This window comes from Myodes glareolus, chromosome 19, assembly GCF_982192425.1.
Source record: "Myodes glareolus chromosome 19, mMyoGla1.1, whole genome shotgun sequence".
NCBI lineage: Eukaryota > Metazoa > Chordata > Mammalia > Rodentia > Cricetidae > Myodes > Myodes glareolus.
The window spans coordinates 12,587,471-12,605,025 of record NC_142044.1 but is presented as its reverse complement, the minus strand read 5'-3'; the positions used below and the strand labels follow the sequence as shown (position 1 = coordinate 12,605,025).

General features: G+C 33.1%; 1 protein-coding gene across 1 annotated transcript in view; it reads left to right on the top strand.

Moving 5' to 3' along the window:
- Window positions 1-17,555, top strand: part of Csmd3 (CUB and Sushi multiple domains 3) — a 1,053,984-nt gene that overhangs the window by 686,118 nt on the left and 350,311 nt on the right. Inside the window, exons 21-22 of the mRNA XM_087898772.1 lie at window positions 3,639-3,854; window positions 5,920-6,108. Coding sequence (XP_087754898.1) covers window positions 3,639-3,854; window positions 5,920-6,108 — 405 coding nt within the window. The remainder of the gene's footprint in view (window positions 1-3,638; window positions 3,855-5,919; window positions 6,109-17,555) is intronic.

The window sequence follows — 17,555 nt, the reverse complement described above, 5'->3', positions numbered from 1 at the left end:
ATTTTAAAAATAAGCATGCAAGTGAAAGACGATATAGGACTGTGTTGATTAATAGATGCAACTGGACTGATACTAAGAAATTAGCAAGATAGTTCATCTAAATAGTAGCACTGAAAAGATTATTACCCCACAATATTGCAGTAATAAGGATCCATTATTATTTACCTGAAAACATAGAATGATTTATAAATTCCGATTTTAAGTAATTTTCCATTTTTAATTGCTGACACATTGCGATTATATATTTTATTGTTGCCATTGAAAACCCTAATGAATAAAAAGTAAAAATTAGCATTGAGTAAAGACTGTCAAAGTTTTTTTAAGTCGAAGTTGTTTTCAGTAAATGTAAATTTGTGTTTTTATAAGAGACTTTTACTTTTAATAAAATTCTACAACATCTTAATGAGAAGTTAGTCTTCTATTTGGACTTTTCTAATTAGGTTTCCTAGGTCACTTAAAGGCTACTAAGAGAACCTGTTAAAATAAGAATATGGGAAGTAGAAGAAGCAGTAAGATTCTTAACTTTATAAAACTGGTTTGTGTTGTATTCTAGGATACAGAACTTTCTGTTGCAAACCAAGGAAAGCGTCCTGTTATTTCACCGTGAGGTGGACTAATGGAGTTTAAAATAAGCTCCCTGGTATTATACAAGAAAATGGAGGGCTACACACTGCTTGCAGTGCAAACAGAGGTTTAATTAACACTTAAGGTTTCACATTATCACCGGTTGTAAGTGTTAATTAAATCAGTATTTACATGACAGGGATGCGAGTTTAGGTGCCCTTCTTTAAGAGCTAGTAAAATTGCCTTGAAGCACTGTTCTAAAGGCAAGAGAAAGTGATGTGAAGGGCTTTGGGTTGGGAGAAGAGAATCTCCTACACTTCTCTAGACTACACTGATTTTTTCTTCTAGGTATCTAGACTCATAGTGGGCTGTCGTTCTATGACTAATTACTATTAAAGGTAATTATTCCTTTAGAAAACCTTAATCAAAAAAAAAAAAGAAAACCTTAATCATTTCTTAAAATTTTACACATGATTAGATCTCTGATGTTAGAACACCTCCACAAAAACTGTAAATAATACCTAAAACATCAAACTACTGTTCTAGGTCTGCTCGGAAAATGATCTAGTTATGGGAATTCTTACCTCTAAAAAGTTTCAGCTTTCTACAACAAACACATATGTTTCAGGCAGTTTCCCTTAGAGAAGTCTATACTCACCCTCATTAAGTCTTGATACTACAGCATACTACTAATCAATGCGTTTTTAATCATACAACTCATCTTTTTCGATTATGTTGAATTTAAGTTACAGGTATCCCCAATACCTAACATTGTGGATTATACATTCAACTGATTTTTTTCACTCTCATAATAGACATATAATTATACCTCCATTTCATTCTCAATTTTAACTTTAATTGTCTGGGATGGAATTTTAAAAATAATTGCATCCCATTTATATTTGCATTATACTCTAAGAATACTCTCATACTTAAGTGTGAATAGTAATAGTTTAGAAATTTAATTATATTGTCATCCAGTCTACATTGGTTCTATTTTACAGCAATATGTATTAAATTTTTAAGTATATTTTAAATAAGTCAAGATATTAATTCAACTTGGTCATGTTAGCACTTGTCTTTAAATTCAGCCCTACGAAGGTTAAGTCAGGAGGATTTTGATTTCAGATTTGAGCTATATAAGGATGCCCTATATCAAAGAATAAAACTAATACACACACAAACAACCAAAAAATAAGCTATATCTATGTTGTCTTATGATGACTGAGAGATGGTGAAAAATAAAATCTACATCAGAAAATCTTTAAGTTAAACTGAATTAAACAGGTACTAACCTTAAGTTCACATGTTGGAAAATAAAAAAAAAAGTTGCCTTCAAGGCTATCGTTGGCAAAATGACTAACAAAACTGAGACATCAGTTTAATTTTGACTTTCGGGTCAAGCATTTGCAAGAGTATATCAAACATGAGTTACTCTAGTAGAGCATTTTGAATCATCATTCTCCGGTACTTTTAAACCCAGGGCTTCTTCTCACTCCCCTTTTAGAACTGTACCTTTGCCTGTCCTCTTCCCGATGTCTGCTGTTTCAGGTCTATCCCACTACTCATTTCTCCTTTGTAGGTCACTGCCTTCTAAAACTTCTAATAACTAATTGACTAACTGTTACTTCTCTTTCGAGAATGCTGTTTTAACTTGTACTAAGATGTTTTATAGCACTCTGAAGAATATTTGGAATTTTGATATATGCTTCTTTTCCCGCAGTTCCCATTTAAGTCTTCATTATAGAACGATGTTCTACGCTCTCAGTTAAACTGTTTTAATCAATCGACTCTTAGGAGAACTTTAAAGATCTTGTTTATTTTTTTTCCAGCAGTAGTGTAAACAGATTTTAATGTTTATTTCATTGTTTGATAAATAGCAACATTATTTTATTCAATACCTAGTCAAAGGCTGCTGAAGTGCTAAGCATTAATACTTACTCTGTGGGATTAAAAATAAAAGAACAACAATTAATTACTGTTAAGGTATTCCTTTCCTCCATTGGAAAGTCATTTTATTGATAGAACAAAAACAAAACAGAACAAAAATAAAAAAGCAGAAACTACTTGACAATGGCCATATCAGCATCAATTTTTATCAGAAACCTTCATTTTTCCCTGTGAAACTTGATGCACATTTAGTAGACATCTAAATACAAACATAAACATGTTCATTTTTCTCAGATTTTATCCCATTGTCACTCGCTTGGTTCTGGTCCTTCCTCAGTCACAGAAATACAACTGAGAGGTGTCTAAGAAGAGCTGTGTGGTGACACACGCCTATGGAAATGTACATCAGAACGGCCACTTAGTAAAGTCAGTCTTCTTAGAATTGACGCACAGCCTCAGGGCCCAGTCATTCTATTCCTACACATCTATGCAGAGAACCAAATGCTTGTGCCATCAAAAGTAGGATTTTCATATTCCCAGTGGCACAACCGAATTCATGACAAAATTGCAAAGCCCGTTGAGAATCATCAACACCGAGCAGGCAAATGAATGTGATCGATATAGTAACCCACATTTGTATGTAATACTATAAATAAAACACATATATCTAAAGTTGAGCACTAATCGGACCCCAGAGTATAATAATCCATAATTCAATTATAGAAGCTATAAGAGCATATATGTAAAATAAAACCTGGTCTGTGCTGTTAGATGTTCAGGGATTGACAGTTTAGCATCAGAAATGTGCACATTGGTGCAGGCACTTTGGTTAAAGGGTATTTCGTTAGTCAAAATTCAATGAATTTTATGAGTAAAATCCGCATTTCAATATTATAAGGAAAGTTTGGAAGGTAGGAAAATAAATAAATAGTAACACCTTACTGTGTCTGCCTTCTTTATTTTTTCTGAACTAGGCTTAGGTTTATTTGAAAGTTGGATATTATTGATAAATAAGCTGAAGGATGCACAAAAGATAATGATTATCCTGTATATTTGTAATACGATGGCAATGAATTTCATTTTAGAAAAAAAAAACAAGCTTATGAAGGGTAAGCATTGACTTCCTTCACTAATATGCTTGGCCCAATATAAGTCTGGCTTCTGTCCTATTTTTTTGTCCACAGGTGTGCAATTCAACTTCCACACTTTTCATCTAGAAGACCACCATGACTATTTACTAATCACGGAGAATGGTAGCTTTACCCAGCCCCTGGCACGCCTCACTGGTTCTGAACTTCCTTCAACAATCAACGCTGGTCTCTATGGAAACTTCAGGGCTCAGTTGCGCTTCATTTCAGACTTTTCAATATCATATGAAGGATTCAACATCACATTTTCTGGTAAGAAAATGATCAAGAATTAATTTAGCAAGCCTTAAGCAATTAAGGTTATATGATTATTGTTAACATGACAAACAAAATGGAAACATTACAGGAAAGATGAAGAACATTTAAAGTAGAAAAACAGAGGAAAAATACCTTTTGACAAGTTTAGAATGCCTTGGGGATTATCTTTAGTAATGCATTGTAAAACATTAAACAAAAGGCAAATAAAGAAGTAGTGAATAGATAATTTCTATAAAAAGTTACAATCATTTAATTTTCTTTATAAAATTCATGTGATATTTTCATAGCCAAAATCAGCTAAAATACCTAGAGAATTTAGAGTATCTATATGTTTACTATTTGTATTATATATAAATATTAAATATATTATATATAAATGTATCTTTACAATATTGTCTTTTGCTGTTTCAGTTAGACTGAAAAAAGGTGAACTTAACCAGTGAAATCTACCTAGTTTTGCATGTCTTATAAACATAGACCAAGTTAAAAAAATAAACATCATTATATATAATATTGTATATCATTTTCAATATTTGGGAGTATACAATCTACAAGAAAGTGAATAGTAATAGGCTTTCGTATAGAATAGCAACATTTATAAACAAATAATGCTGTCAGAATAATTCCTTGCCTAAAGTTTCATATGGTGTTGCAAACTCTCATTAAAAGAAAACAACATATATATTTCCAATAGAAAATACTCATTTATTTACATTTGTAGCCAGACTGTGAGGGACAGAAATCCATCTGTCTCGGAATCTACCACAGCAGTGTTACCACTTAAGGGAAGGATGAAATCAAAGATAGGAAATCACAGCTGTGCATCCAAGCCTTCCGTGCTGGGCAGTAGACTCTCACGGGGTAAGGGTTCTCTCTTGGTGATAGGAATCTTATGCTATTGGGCTGTTTTCAACTCCATCATGAATATCCTCCAAGGATCTTAATTTCAGAGTCCAGTTTTAGTCTGACTTGAGTTCCAAGAAAAATTATTATTAGATCCAGCAACATAAAAAAATTGTGCCTGCCACATAAAGTTGTATTTTATAACTATAATGGGATAAATAGCTATTTCATTATAAGAGAATAAAATAGTATGCAATTAGAATCTGAGTGAGAACGCTACATTTAATGCTCAAACAATGATGCAAATGTAATTCTCGTCTGTAATAACGTTCTTACATGTGTTTAAGCACATATACAAGTGTGAATATTGTTTTTAAAGGTATTATTTATTTAAATTATCATACTTAGCTACAAGAATAATTGTAGTAATCTATAATCCCTAGTAAATTAGTATAATCAATTCAGATATTTAAATACATCCACATAATTCACACATAAAAAATTAAGGTGAAAAGAAATTTCTGATTTTTTTCCAAGATGACTGTTAAAGGAGCATTCTGGAAATATCTTTGGGTCAAATGTTTCTTAAGGTTGTATATAAATTATAATTTTTATCCAAACCTTTATATTACTTTGGAAACTTAGTTGTGCATTTCACTCCATGCATTCTTTGTCTGGGAAAGGTTCCTGTATAAATCCATCATGTAATCATTGCCAGGATGGGGGTACTTTGTTCTTACATCAACTTTTCCATCTGAAGCTAGGAGTTCTTCAAAACATGGCTTAATTAAAAGCCTTGATAATAGATCCATCACCATTTAAATTAAAACAGTTACATGCAATGTAATTTATTTTGTGCTCATAATGATTTTCTTACAAATGTTACTTTTGTTTGAAAATACACATCTCTTATGTCATTACTATAATTCAAAACTCGGTGAAGTGGAAAAGATTTCCAATTCTGAAAAAAAAAAATCATGAGATTGCAGCTACATTTTCAGCTCCTCGCTCGGGTAACATTTTCCCATCCTCACTGAATTTCACACATGAACGTATTCTTTTAGTTATTAGATATAACACAGCAAAAGAAAATGATGCCCCATCGTGCATTACTGCTCTTATACATAATAAAGTAAGGGCCGAAATAGAAGAAAAGAGTATTTAAAATGGTGACTCTCTTTTTACTATCTCTGGATGACTTGTTTGCCCTTTACAGAATATAATCTTGAGCCTTGTGAAGACCCTGGAATTCCTCAGTACGGTAGCCGAGTTGGGTTCAGTTTTGGGGTTGGTGATACTCTGACCTTCTCATGCTCATCGGGTTACCGGCTGGAAGGTTCTTCGGAGATCATCTGTCTTGGCGGTGGCCGGCGAGTGTGGAGTGCACCTCTGCCAAGGTGTGTGGGTACGTGGTCAGCTGCTTTCATTTGCTTGTATGTGTAGTCACTGTCCATGAAGTTGCATGGTACACACTCTTTTTATTTTTTTTTAAGAAAAAAATATGTTGAATTTTTCCATTTATTTCACGTTAGTATTTCTATTTTCTTTTCAACTTGGCGGTCTGATGAACCACAATTATTTTGCTACTGCACTCAAACAACTATGCCTCTAAATTTAATTTCAGATAACAATAATAAAGAACAAATGAAACAGATATGCAGTTATAAGATAAATACATTGGTGATATATAGATAGATAACAGGATGATAAAAATCACAAAACATGGAATAATACATGGATTCACATCTTAAGAGTTAAAATTAACGTCTAGATTTCTTAACGCTCCCTTTCATGCAGTATTTATCCTGTCCCCAAGGGTCTCATCTACAGAACTAATCTCCTTTTATTTTGATAGCTAACTCTCAACAATGAGATGGGAGCTAACAATTCGAGGATGAGATAAATGTTTAGAAAAGTAAATTGACCCATTATCGAATTATCCAGCACTCAGAAACCACCGTTTGACCATTTCCATAAAAAAAAAAAAAAGATCCACAAAGCGAATGAATTCTCTTATTATTTTGATGGTGTTTTCTGAATGATTCTTTGGCAATATTTTGGAATTCACAGGCCAAAGAAATTTACAAGAAAAATGTATCAAACAGACAAGAGATTTTTTTTCCATTTTTTAAATGATTTTTATTGAGCTATACATTTTTTTTTTCTGTTTTGCTCCCTGCCTCTTCCCTCCTTTTCAACCCACTTCCATGGTCCCCATGCTGCCAACTTGCTCAGGAGATCACAAACAAGAGATTTTTAAGGCACCCATTGGCTCACAATCAATGGATTAAGATTCATGTTATGAAATAAAGATTAGCAGTAATTTAAATATTAAGGCTTGGAGCTAATTTAATTTTTAAAATGGATACTTTGACTAAACAGGGGTTAAAAATAAGTAGTTTTTTTATTATTACTGAAGTTATTTTTATATTTAAAATAGAAACTCCAGAGAAGAATAATCTCAGACCACTGATTGTTCAATAATTATTGGTGTTTGTTTTTATAAAAGAAAAAGAAATAGAGGGACATATTTATATGGAAACACTTAATTGAGCTGAATTCAAAATTATAGAACTTCAGCAAATGAAAATATGCTAGACTTCCTCATGCATCAGAATCCCGTTTAATATTCACAATACAATGCCAAATTTCTCTATATTTTTTTCGGTACAACTTGAACCTTATATATTAAATAATCACCTAACATCAAGTTTGTAATTAGTAGGATTGAGCATGATTTGTGCAAACATAGGTCCCCTGTACTGCCCAGGCCTTCATTATAACTTCTGGGATGCCAACACGAGACTCAAAGTCACATCAAGTTAATATTTTCCTCTAATTGGCAAATATTAGATTGCTATTAGCTCAGGAAAAATGTTTTTATGTGCATTTTAAAGGTTTAATCCACATTTAAAATTTATTTTAATAAATTGATCCCTGAAAATCTGATATTACAAAACAAATAAGAAATTTAAAGTTATAATATTAATTTGTTTTTCAGAATAGGTTTAATTTATATCAAAGTTTTTAATTGGAAGTATGAAAAAAGCCTTTTAGACAAATTTAGAAAACAAAAATTCCATGACTCATTATCCATTTATTTAAAAATAAAAAAGCTCTTCCTACGTTTACATTGATTGAAAATTACAATTGAGTCTCGTAACCTTTATATTTTCTATTTTATGTATGTATTTAAGTTGCAAGATTGAATGAACATAAGCTATAGAATGTTCTTTTAATATTATACTATAATTTCTGTAAATTTTCTTTATTGGTTTATTTACTTTTGTTCAAATATGTTCATTTTTGAATCCTAGATCCACACATTTGTCTGTATAATTCTCTTATTTTTTATAAATCTTCAATGAACACTATAATTAAATTAGAAATAAACAGTGTGCATCATTTAACATTACTCATCTTAACAGATGCCTTACTTTATTTTATTTTCAGATGGATAGACAAATGGGTAATAGAAAGAGGTATGACATAATACTGTAAACTTGAGAGCTGTAAAACTCACTGTTTAGATCAGGTTAGCTTCAAATTTGTGTTTCTTACCCTATTTAGATTTCTGGGAGTCAGGAATGAGCCATCATATCAAGCCAGATGCTCCATCAGCAAAGCCAGTATATTTGGACAATTTTTTCTTTCAAGTTATTTATACTTTTCACTCCATATAATTCAATCATAGTCCAACTCTCCATTTTACTTTTGCTTAGTAAGTATTCTTTAGTCATCAGCAGAGAAAACATATACATAAGGTATGCACACTAAAAGCAGAGCACATTCTAAATTTCTACTTTTGATTCATTTGCTTGAAATTTAAACAGTCTTTCGATGGCAAGGTGTTAACTTGTGGTGGTTATTGTCTTATAGAAAACTACAAAGAGGACCTAAATTCTATCGCAAGTATAAAACTCATAGTGATACTTTTTAAGGTATTTAATTATGCAAGGTTTCTAGTTAACTCATTCTGGATAGTCAGAAAACAGATAAGCTGATTTTTGAAAGCTTTCTTTTGAATTTTGCTTATTGATTATAGTTCAATATTTAGTTTCTTTCAAGAAATTTGAAAAAGAATTTATCAAAATATATCTGTTAAATAAGTAATAACTGCCATTACTATTTAACTAATTTTTAACATAAGTACAGCTTTTAGGTATTCATATAATTTGGCTAAAATATAATCAAACCATATTATCTTTTGGAAATACAAAGACTTCTACCATCAAATATCTCATTTTTAAACTCCACCCTTGCTATAAAGTGTAAACTTCATCTTTGATGAAATCTTTCATTACTAAAGGTCTATGAAAATTTCAAGATGCACTGAAGCTTATATGAAAAGGCGGGATTAACAGTCACAAAACACTGTGGTTGAGACCCAGAACCCATAATTGGAGACTGTGATATTGGAGAAGGAAGATTTTGACTGTCATTGTTGATACATTGATACATGATTTCAGAGGACTTTCGATGACCGTTTCAATCAGTGGACAGTGTCTTTGCTTCAATTCCAGCTAGTGTGTATGTGTGTGTGGTTTAAATTCAGAGAAATTTTAGAAGCAGAAGAAACTTAAGAGGACTCAAGAACACAACACCCACTAAGACAGGGATTTTCCTCCCTAAGCAGTGGCTTCCATTTAAGGCATGTAGACTATGATGCTACTGTAGCATTGCTAAATACTGTTACAACAAATGAACTGGTCAAACAATTTTCTTTCCAAAGTTCTAACTCAAAGTATGGCAAACTGGTGCCAAATTCCAAGTCAAGAAATGCTTATCCTCTTAAGAACTACACTTGGTAATAAAAAGAAGTTGTAGCCCCTTTATCTTCATTCCAACCTTTTTCTCTACCACCATACGCCCAAGTATCCCCATAACATAATGACAGACAGTCATAGGGGTGAATTTTCATATATATATATTAATATGTATGTATATATTAATATATATATGGATATATGGGAGAAAAGCCAATCTTTACTTAGTTATTTAGATGAAAGTTGCATCTTTTCAAATACAAACCTGAAAATCTGTAAATGAGCTAAAATAGCTTAGCAATCAAACAATTATTCAGTTCAGGTACTTAGATGAATTTCTTATAGAGCTAAGTAAAGAAACAGTACATGACCTTTTGCTAAGAAAATATAAAGGGGATCAAAGAGAGGCTTAATGGTTCAGAGCACTGGCTGCTCTTTCAGCGAACCTAGCTAGATTCAATTCTCAACACCATATATTGGTGCACAACCATGTCTTTAACCTTACCGGCAGTCAGGGGATTCAACAGACTTTTAGGGCCACTTTGGGCACTAGCCATCACACAGTGAACAGATATACCTGCATGCAAGCAAAACACCCATACACAAAAAATATGAAACAAAACAAAATTAATAGATAAAAAATAAAAATATATTCTTATTTTATAAATAAGAGTGAATTTCTACATTTAATCAAGTATTAGGTGTAAGTAGTTTCCTTCTAAAATTTGTGTAATGAAACACTGCCATTTCCCTTGTGAACTTTCTTCTCATTTAAAGATTTAGACATTGTATTCTGATTATTTTCTCTTTCCCCAAAATCATCCTTTCAGTGCCATAACTTGTTCCTCACTAAACTCCATGTTCATTCTTCTTTCTTTCTCTATTTCTCTCTCTCAAAAACAGAACAACAACACAAACAATTAAGTAAGAAAAGAAATACCAAATAACACCCATCCAAAACAAAAAGCACTGGGAAAACACAGAGCATGCTTTTTTCTTTGCCAGTTACCCCTATTCATGGAGACTGATTTGGAGCGTGATTGATAGATATACCCAGTGGGTACATATACTTCACTGGAGAAAACTGATTTTCCCTTTCCCAACAGACATCAATTACAGATAGATTCTTTGTTAGGTTGTGTCCAATTCCCACCTCCATGCTAGGACTGCATCTGATGTGAACATGTGCCATCTTTTAAAACAGGAAATATTTTGTCTTTGCTGGGTATCCAAATGAAGCAGAATCCAAAGCCAGACCATGTTGCAATTAAACAAACAACTAATGGCAGAATATGTTTTGTAAAGTAGTAGCAAGTTCAAACGAGCAATGATTTGTCTCTTGGCAAGAGTCAACCCATTTTAAGAAGTCCATACATTTAGAAGTCAGTTTAAAGACATTAATTCACTCTTGCTCATAATCCCCATTTAACACACCTACTTCTGTATCTATTTTCATATAACAATTTTTTTTCTGATCTTGGACGAGTAACAACATCTTGTCTTCTTGATCAGGAGTCAAATGAGAAAAATGATCACTACATTAAACAGACATATTTTTCTTTCTTTCTGATTTTTAGATGACATATAATGATGGCTATTGATTTTTGTAGCTTAAAAATAAATATTGGTAAAGGAAGGAAGCCTGTGGACAGCATATATGGGAACACCCTACCATGCTATCAAAACTACGTCTCTGTGAACCCACACCTGCTCTGAAGTGAATAAAATAAAGTTAATACAGAAACAAAAATAAATTTATCATTAAGCAAATTACGTCTATTCCATCTCAAAAATCTAATCTCCTTAAAGAAATTATAGGCATAGGTTTCTCTTCTTTGTAGGCTAACTATGACTCATCGATAAATCATCAATGCAGCCATGTATCAATGTAGAAAATAAATTGGGGCATTATATATTGAATTGCTTTTTTATGAGTCATTATTAGCTAAACAAATTTAGAAGGGGGCCTGAATTTTCTGAGTTCTTTTCTGAAAAGGATTTTGGCAATATACACAAAACAAATGGATCCAAATTAGTCCAGTTACTGTTTAAATAGACACAAACACTGGAGGTAAAGAGATGAGGTAATAAGATTGGCATTTATTAAAAGCATAATCTAAATGTTTGTGGTTGATTAAGGGGTACATTAAAGAGCATGTGGACTGATAGAGAAAAATACAACTGTGTGCTGGGAGACTACTTGTTTATAATTTCCACGCTACCTAAGGGTCCCTTCCACTTTCTTAAGGTAACACTGACTCACTGTAGCAAAGAAAGTAGAATTTCTTAACTCTCGAGTGTTGTTTAGAAGCAAGAGTCTCACTGGATAACTCAGTCTAGTTTGAAACATTTGATGCACCTGCCTCATACTCATGAGCGCTGGGGTCAAAGCCAAGTATCCGTCACTATACCCTTGTTAGCTGATTGATTCTAAATAGATAAATTTGCCTTCAGCTGTCTCCATCATTTCATTTCCTCATTAAAGTGAACATAGACTCCTGAACAAAATTAGCCTCTCTACTACACTTTGATTCTTAGCCTTCAAATAACCCTACTGCCTTTCATTCTTGCTCTTGGGGACTTGACATCCTCCCCTCCACATACAGTTAAACCTCCACTCTCAGCTCTGAGCCAGAGCACCCACCTCACTTGTGGATGATTAGAGGATGATGACCAGAGGAATTTGACCAATGCTTCAGATACTAGAGCACCTATTTTAAACCATTGTATAAAACAAAACAAACAAACAACAAACAAACAAATTAAAAACCTTCTTTATTATACTCAAGCCACAGTCAATAAAATCCTAGATAGAAAACGACTCTAATGCTGAGTGCATTGATTTCATAATATAAAATCTAAGTGTTCCTTTCTATTTGTTTACTGTCTTATTATTTATTAAAGAGTTTCTTATTCAAAACATGATAAAGAAATAAAAGAAATCATGATTATTTTGTAACAAGGTTACCAATAATGAGCAAACAACTGTAACAACAGCCTGATTTTATGCTTCTTAAATTATTGCAGTATTTCTAAATTACTTTTGATTAGTATGCCTTTCTGAAATCAGAAAAGTACTACTTTTTCTTATTACTAATATCCATCTTTACTAAAAAGAAAATCAGTAGGAGCCATAGCACATGCTATAGTCCATTAGTGAGCTAGAAGGTACTAAATACATAAGGCTTCACAGTCACATGACTTCAGTAGAAACTGTTCAACTCTGACATTGAATTGCAATAGAGGTAATTAACAATATATTAATGAAAAGATATAGTGGTATTCTAAAAGAAGAATGCTTACAAAACCATGCTTCAGACTGGATGTGACTATGGGATCAGTTTGCTAACACCTGTATCAAATTTAAAAAAATAAATAAAAACTTCATTGAACCTAAAAATTCCTTCAATTTAGAACTGATTCTAAAGAAAATGAAAGGATAATGGGATAATTTCATATTCATTCTTTATCCTGGAATTTTCTTATTAAAGTACATATACTTAATTACAGAAAAACATAGATTTATCATAATTCTAAAGATTTCAAATTGTTTGCCTCTGAGTTGGAGAGATGGTTCAACCATTAAAGGCTAGACTCACACCCAATTGTGTTTTTCTTTCTTTCTCTCCATTTCTCTCTCTTTCTTTCTCTCCTTTCTTTTGTGTTTCTCTCTCTCTCTCTCTCTCTCTCTCTCTCTCTCTCTCTCTCTCTCTCTCTCTCTGTGTGTGTGTGTGTATGCATGTGTGTATGTATATGTCTGTGTATGTGAGAGAGAAGAGAGAGAGAGTATGAAGGAGAACAGTTACCAGACAGCCTTATTCTCAAATAATTTGAAATCTCTATATATATCCAGACCTTTCTTAAGAGGATTCTGCATTTCCAGCTTTACACTGGTCCTCTGCATATGGACATCCTCCCACAGGAGCACTGATTTCACGGTGCCAAAACAGAATGTGTTATCTTTTCAGCCAAATCAACCCTTACTGCTGTACTCTTTACCGCAATTACAGCATCATTCTCATCCAATCGCCCTAGCTCGAAATTGTGTCATCTCTCTCTCCTTGCTCCTTTTATTTTTCTCTTTAATATGAGTCATCTGTGAGCCTAGCCATATAAAACTACTGTTCAAATGTCTCATTTCATTCTCATCAACATTATCTATTCTGATTCATTTTACTCCTCACAGAGACTATCAAAATAGCATGACACACTGTATGTTTAGTGTATATATATATATATATATAATGTGCATTTTATAAAAATTGCTTAGTCTTTTATGTATTCATGTCCATATAATATAGGAGGATATTATCTTCCTATCTTATAAAGTAATTACAATAATTATATTACTTGTTGATTTCTTGGATTTTTGCTAATAAACAACAGCACAAATTTAGAAGGTTAATGTAACATAATTTATTTCCTGTGGTTTTGTGGATTATAAGTCTGTTTGTTTTGTTGGTCTGTGCCCTATTTTTAAGAGAACTCAATAGTTTTATGGTCTCAGAAACTGCAATCAAGAGATTGTCTAGCAATAAGCTCCCACAGAGATTTAGCACCCTCATCAAACTTATACAGTTGTTTGGAAATAATCTGATCTGAATAGTTCTTGAAACTAAGCCTCAGTTATTTAATTCAGTTATTTAATTCATTTCACCTACATGTTCTTATCTTTTGGACTTCCTTGTAAAGGTGCTTCCTTGTAAAGGTGCATAGTCCAGCAAAGAGATTCTATGGTAGGAAATCCTACAGCCAGTGGCTCTTAAGTTACCTGCCCACTGGAGTGTGGCCTCTTATACTATTTATGCCTATGTAAAACAAGCATCCAGCCTCTCTTCCTGCTGCAGATTCGGTTGCTATTTTTGTTCCAGCAAAGGATATTGATTTGTGAGTCTACCTTTAAATAAATAACAATCTATTATTCTCAATTCTGAGCCTGTATAGGATTTCTTTTAAGTGTCTTTCTTCAAGATTCTCTCTAGTGAGTCTCCTAGAAAATGGAGTCCTTTAGTAGGCAACCACATGATCATGGAAAGTTACAAGGAACAACTAACACATTGCATCTGCTTTTAAAGGGAGGTACTATACAAAAACATGGCTATCAGGAAATTAGTGTCATGAGGGTTCATCTTAAATTCTGTTAATCTGCCAATCATCCTTAGAAAATCCAAAATATTTCTCTACTCTCTGATTTAGCAAAAGCGACTTAGCATTGCCTGCTTGATAACTTTAAAACCCTCCAAGCCCTTCAATAGTTGGCATCAGTGTTTTTTATTACTATTCCTCTATTGGCTCCTTTCGCAGTGGAATAGAACCACATGGGTGCTTTGCCATTCCCTAACATAGCATTGCTCTCTAAATCCCAGTGCTAAAACTCTCTAGAGGCTAGGTTCCCTTTTCCAAAACAATGTGCCTTATCCTTTCTGAAGATTGGATGGGGGTGGGGTGGTATTTTATGTGGAGGAAAGGGGAGGAGGGAAGGGAGTGGGAATTTGGATAGGTATGTATAATGAAAAGAAGGTAGTTTTCTTTTTTAAAAAATTTTAAAAGATAAAAAACTCTCTAGAAGCCAGTTATTCAAAAGCTTGACTATCACAGTAGCATACTCAAACAAGCATCAAATTATTTAACCTGAAAATATCTATCCAAATTCACAATTAATAAATAGTGACAGCGTTGTTCACTTTCTGGAACACTCTGAATTCTATTCAGTTACATCTTAAATGCCTTCATGTAGCATAGTTCACCCTGACAGTATTATCTATCATTATCTACCTTATGATTTTAGTAACACTGTAACTAATTAATTTTAATTTAGTAACACTGATTTTAGTAAGACTGTAGTTTTTAATTTTTGTTCTTTTAAAAAGAACTGACTTTTTGAAAGACTCAAACACATTTTAATGATACAAAGTTGATGATGTCACCCTCCTGGCTTACATTTTTCCTTTGTTTGTCCACGTCCCCTAGGATGAATTTGGAAAGTTTCTCACATCCTTCACCCTCACCTTCTATTTTAGGCAAACTTTCTCTCATCTCCTTTGCCCACGCTGATAAGCTCTATTTGACCTCCCTGGAGTGCAGTTAGACGTCCATGCAGTTCTCTAGAGCCTTATTGTATTTTCCTTTTTCTAGATCTCATCATTTTCTGCTGAATTGCTTCTTTATCTACCCAGTGTTTAGCATATAGAAAGCTTTCAGCAGATTTGTAGAGTTGATAAAGAAATCTGAATATATAGCATGGATGAACTCTCTTTTCTTTCATAGTTTCAATTTACTAGTCTTCACTTAAACACACAGAAGCTCTATTCCAGGGTAAATAGAGTCACCATGGTCAATGATACGGGGTTATAAATTCATTGGATCCATGAGCTTGTTAACTTTTCCTTATCCTTAAGTGCATTTTTGTTTGATTATTAACCCACAACATTAGTCTAATTATATACCAAACAAGGAAGAAGCAATGAAAGCTACTGAAAGGCAGCTACAAATTCACTATAATAGTAATAATATTGGAAACAAAGGTCAATGTTGCAATATTGTGAATAGATAAATCTTATATCTAGATGTGGAAGAAATAGTTCCCTAATATGAATAAAAGTCAACCAGAAGCAATAATAAATTTTATCAATAAATTATAAGCAGTTTTATAAGGGAAATTGGAGAGGCAGAAAAGAAGAAGGAAGTAGGAAATGGTTCTGGTTGGTGGAGTTTTACTGAGGGCAACGCTCTTAAACACTTCTTATTCTTTTGGAATTTGTACACAGGTAAATTTGTCGTAAATCATTTCAATTCTCAGCATTCCATTGGAAGACAGTCCTCTGAAGCCAATTATTTTAACACCTGTGCTATGTACATACAGCTTGTGTTTTGTGGTAGCCGAGTGCCTATGAAAGTCCAGGCCCTCCTCATGACATTTGTGTTCATTAGAGTGGACTCCTCAATATCTGTTTGTTACAGGAAAGTGCTCACTGAAGTGTCCATCTGTGTCCCAAGAGCCACAGATTTGTATACACATTGTTTTCGTTTGTTTATAATTTGAGGAAAACTTAAAATTGCAGATTCAAAAATGAATCTCATATTCTACAGATGTCATTCGGCTCTAATTATATGTCTCGCAGCGAGTTAGAAAAAAATAAGTCTGTGAATTGGAAGGTAAGGCAAAGATGACTTAGATTTTGGTAATCTACATAAGAAAGTGTCCTTTTTAGGGGAGCTTAAGTTCCTCAAATGAGGGGAAGACCAGCATAAATATGTGGGTGTACCTCAAGGTTCTGTCGAGAAACAACTTCAGGGGTGGGAGTGCTACACCCCAAACAATCGTAAAATTCTAGATGTAGCTACTAATCCTTTACATAAACTCTGGACCTCACTCTGGTGTGGGAACATGCCAAAGTTCAGAAATATCTGTATCATGTTTTTACTCAGGTCTGTGTCTGTGTGTCAAATAAACTTAAACAAACTGGAAAAAACAAAGCGTCTCTCCAAAGAGTGGAATTTTTAGAGAAATGAATGTTGTAATATTATCTGACACAGTGTACTGTCCTTCTCCCTTGTCATCCCACAATTCTCCGTGGGTTTCAGCTTTTGTACTTCCACCTTATTAGAAGTATCCTTGCTAGTCTCTACTAAATATCAGTACCAATTCAGTTTTAACCTATAGTAACAAAATATCTAATACTTGTATTTGTTTCAAAATTTCTTACTAGTCTCTTGTAAAGAATATATGAACATACTGACAGGTTAATATTTCTTCTCTAAGAGGATACATTAATACTAGTTTCATTCAAAATATTTCTTATTGAGAGCAAAAAATTATTCTATATAAATACAAGTTATAAAAACTAAAGGGCTGGAGGGATAACTTATTGGTTAAGAGAATGTATGCCTCATAAAGGAGATGATATTTAGTTCCCAGCACTCTTGTCAGATGACTTAAAGACACCCATATCTCTAGCTCCAAGGGATTAAGCGACCTATTTTGGACTCGGCAGGCACCTGTACTCACACGTGCATATTCATACAAACATGCAAATAATTAAAAATAAAATTAAAATATAAAAATATTAATTAGGTCAGTTATTTC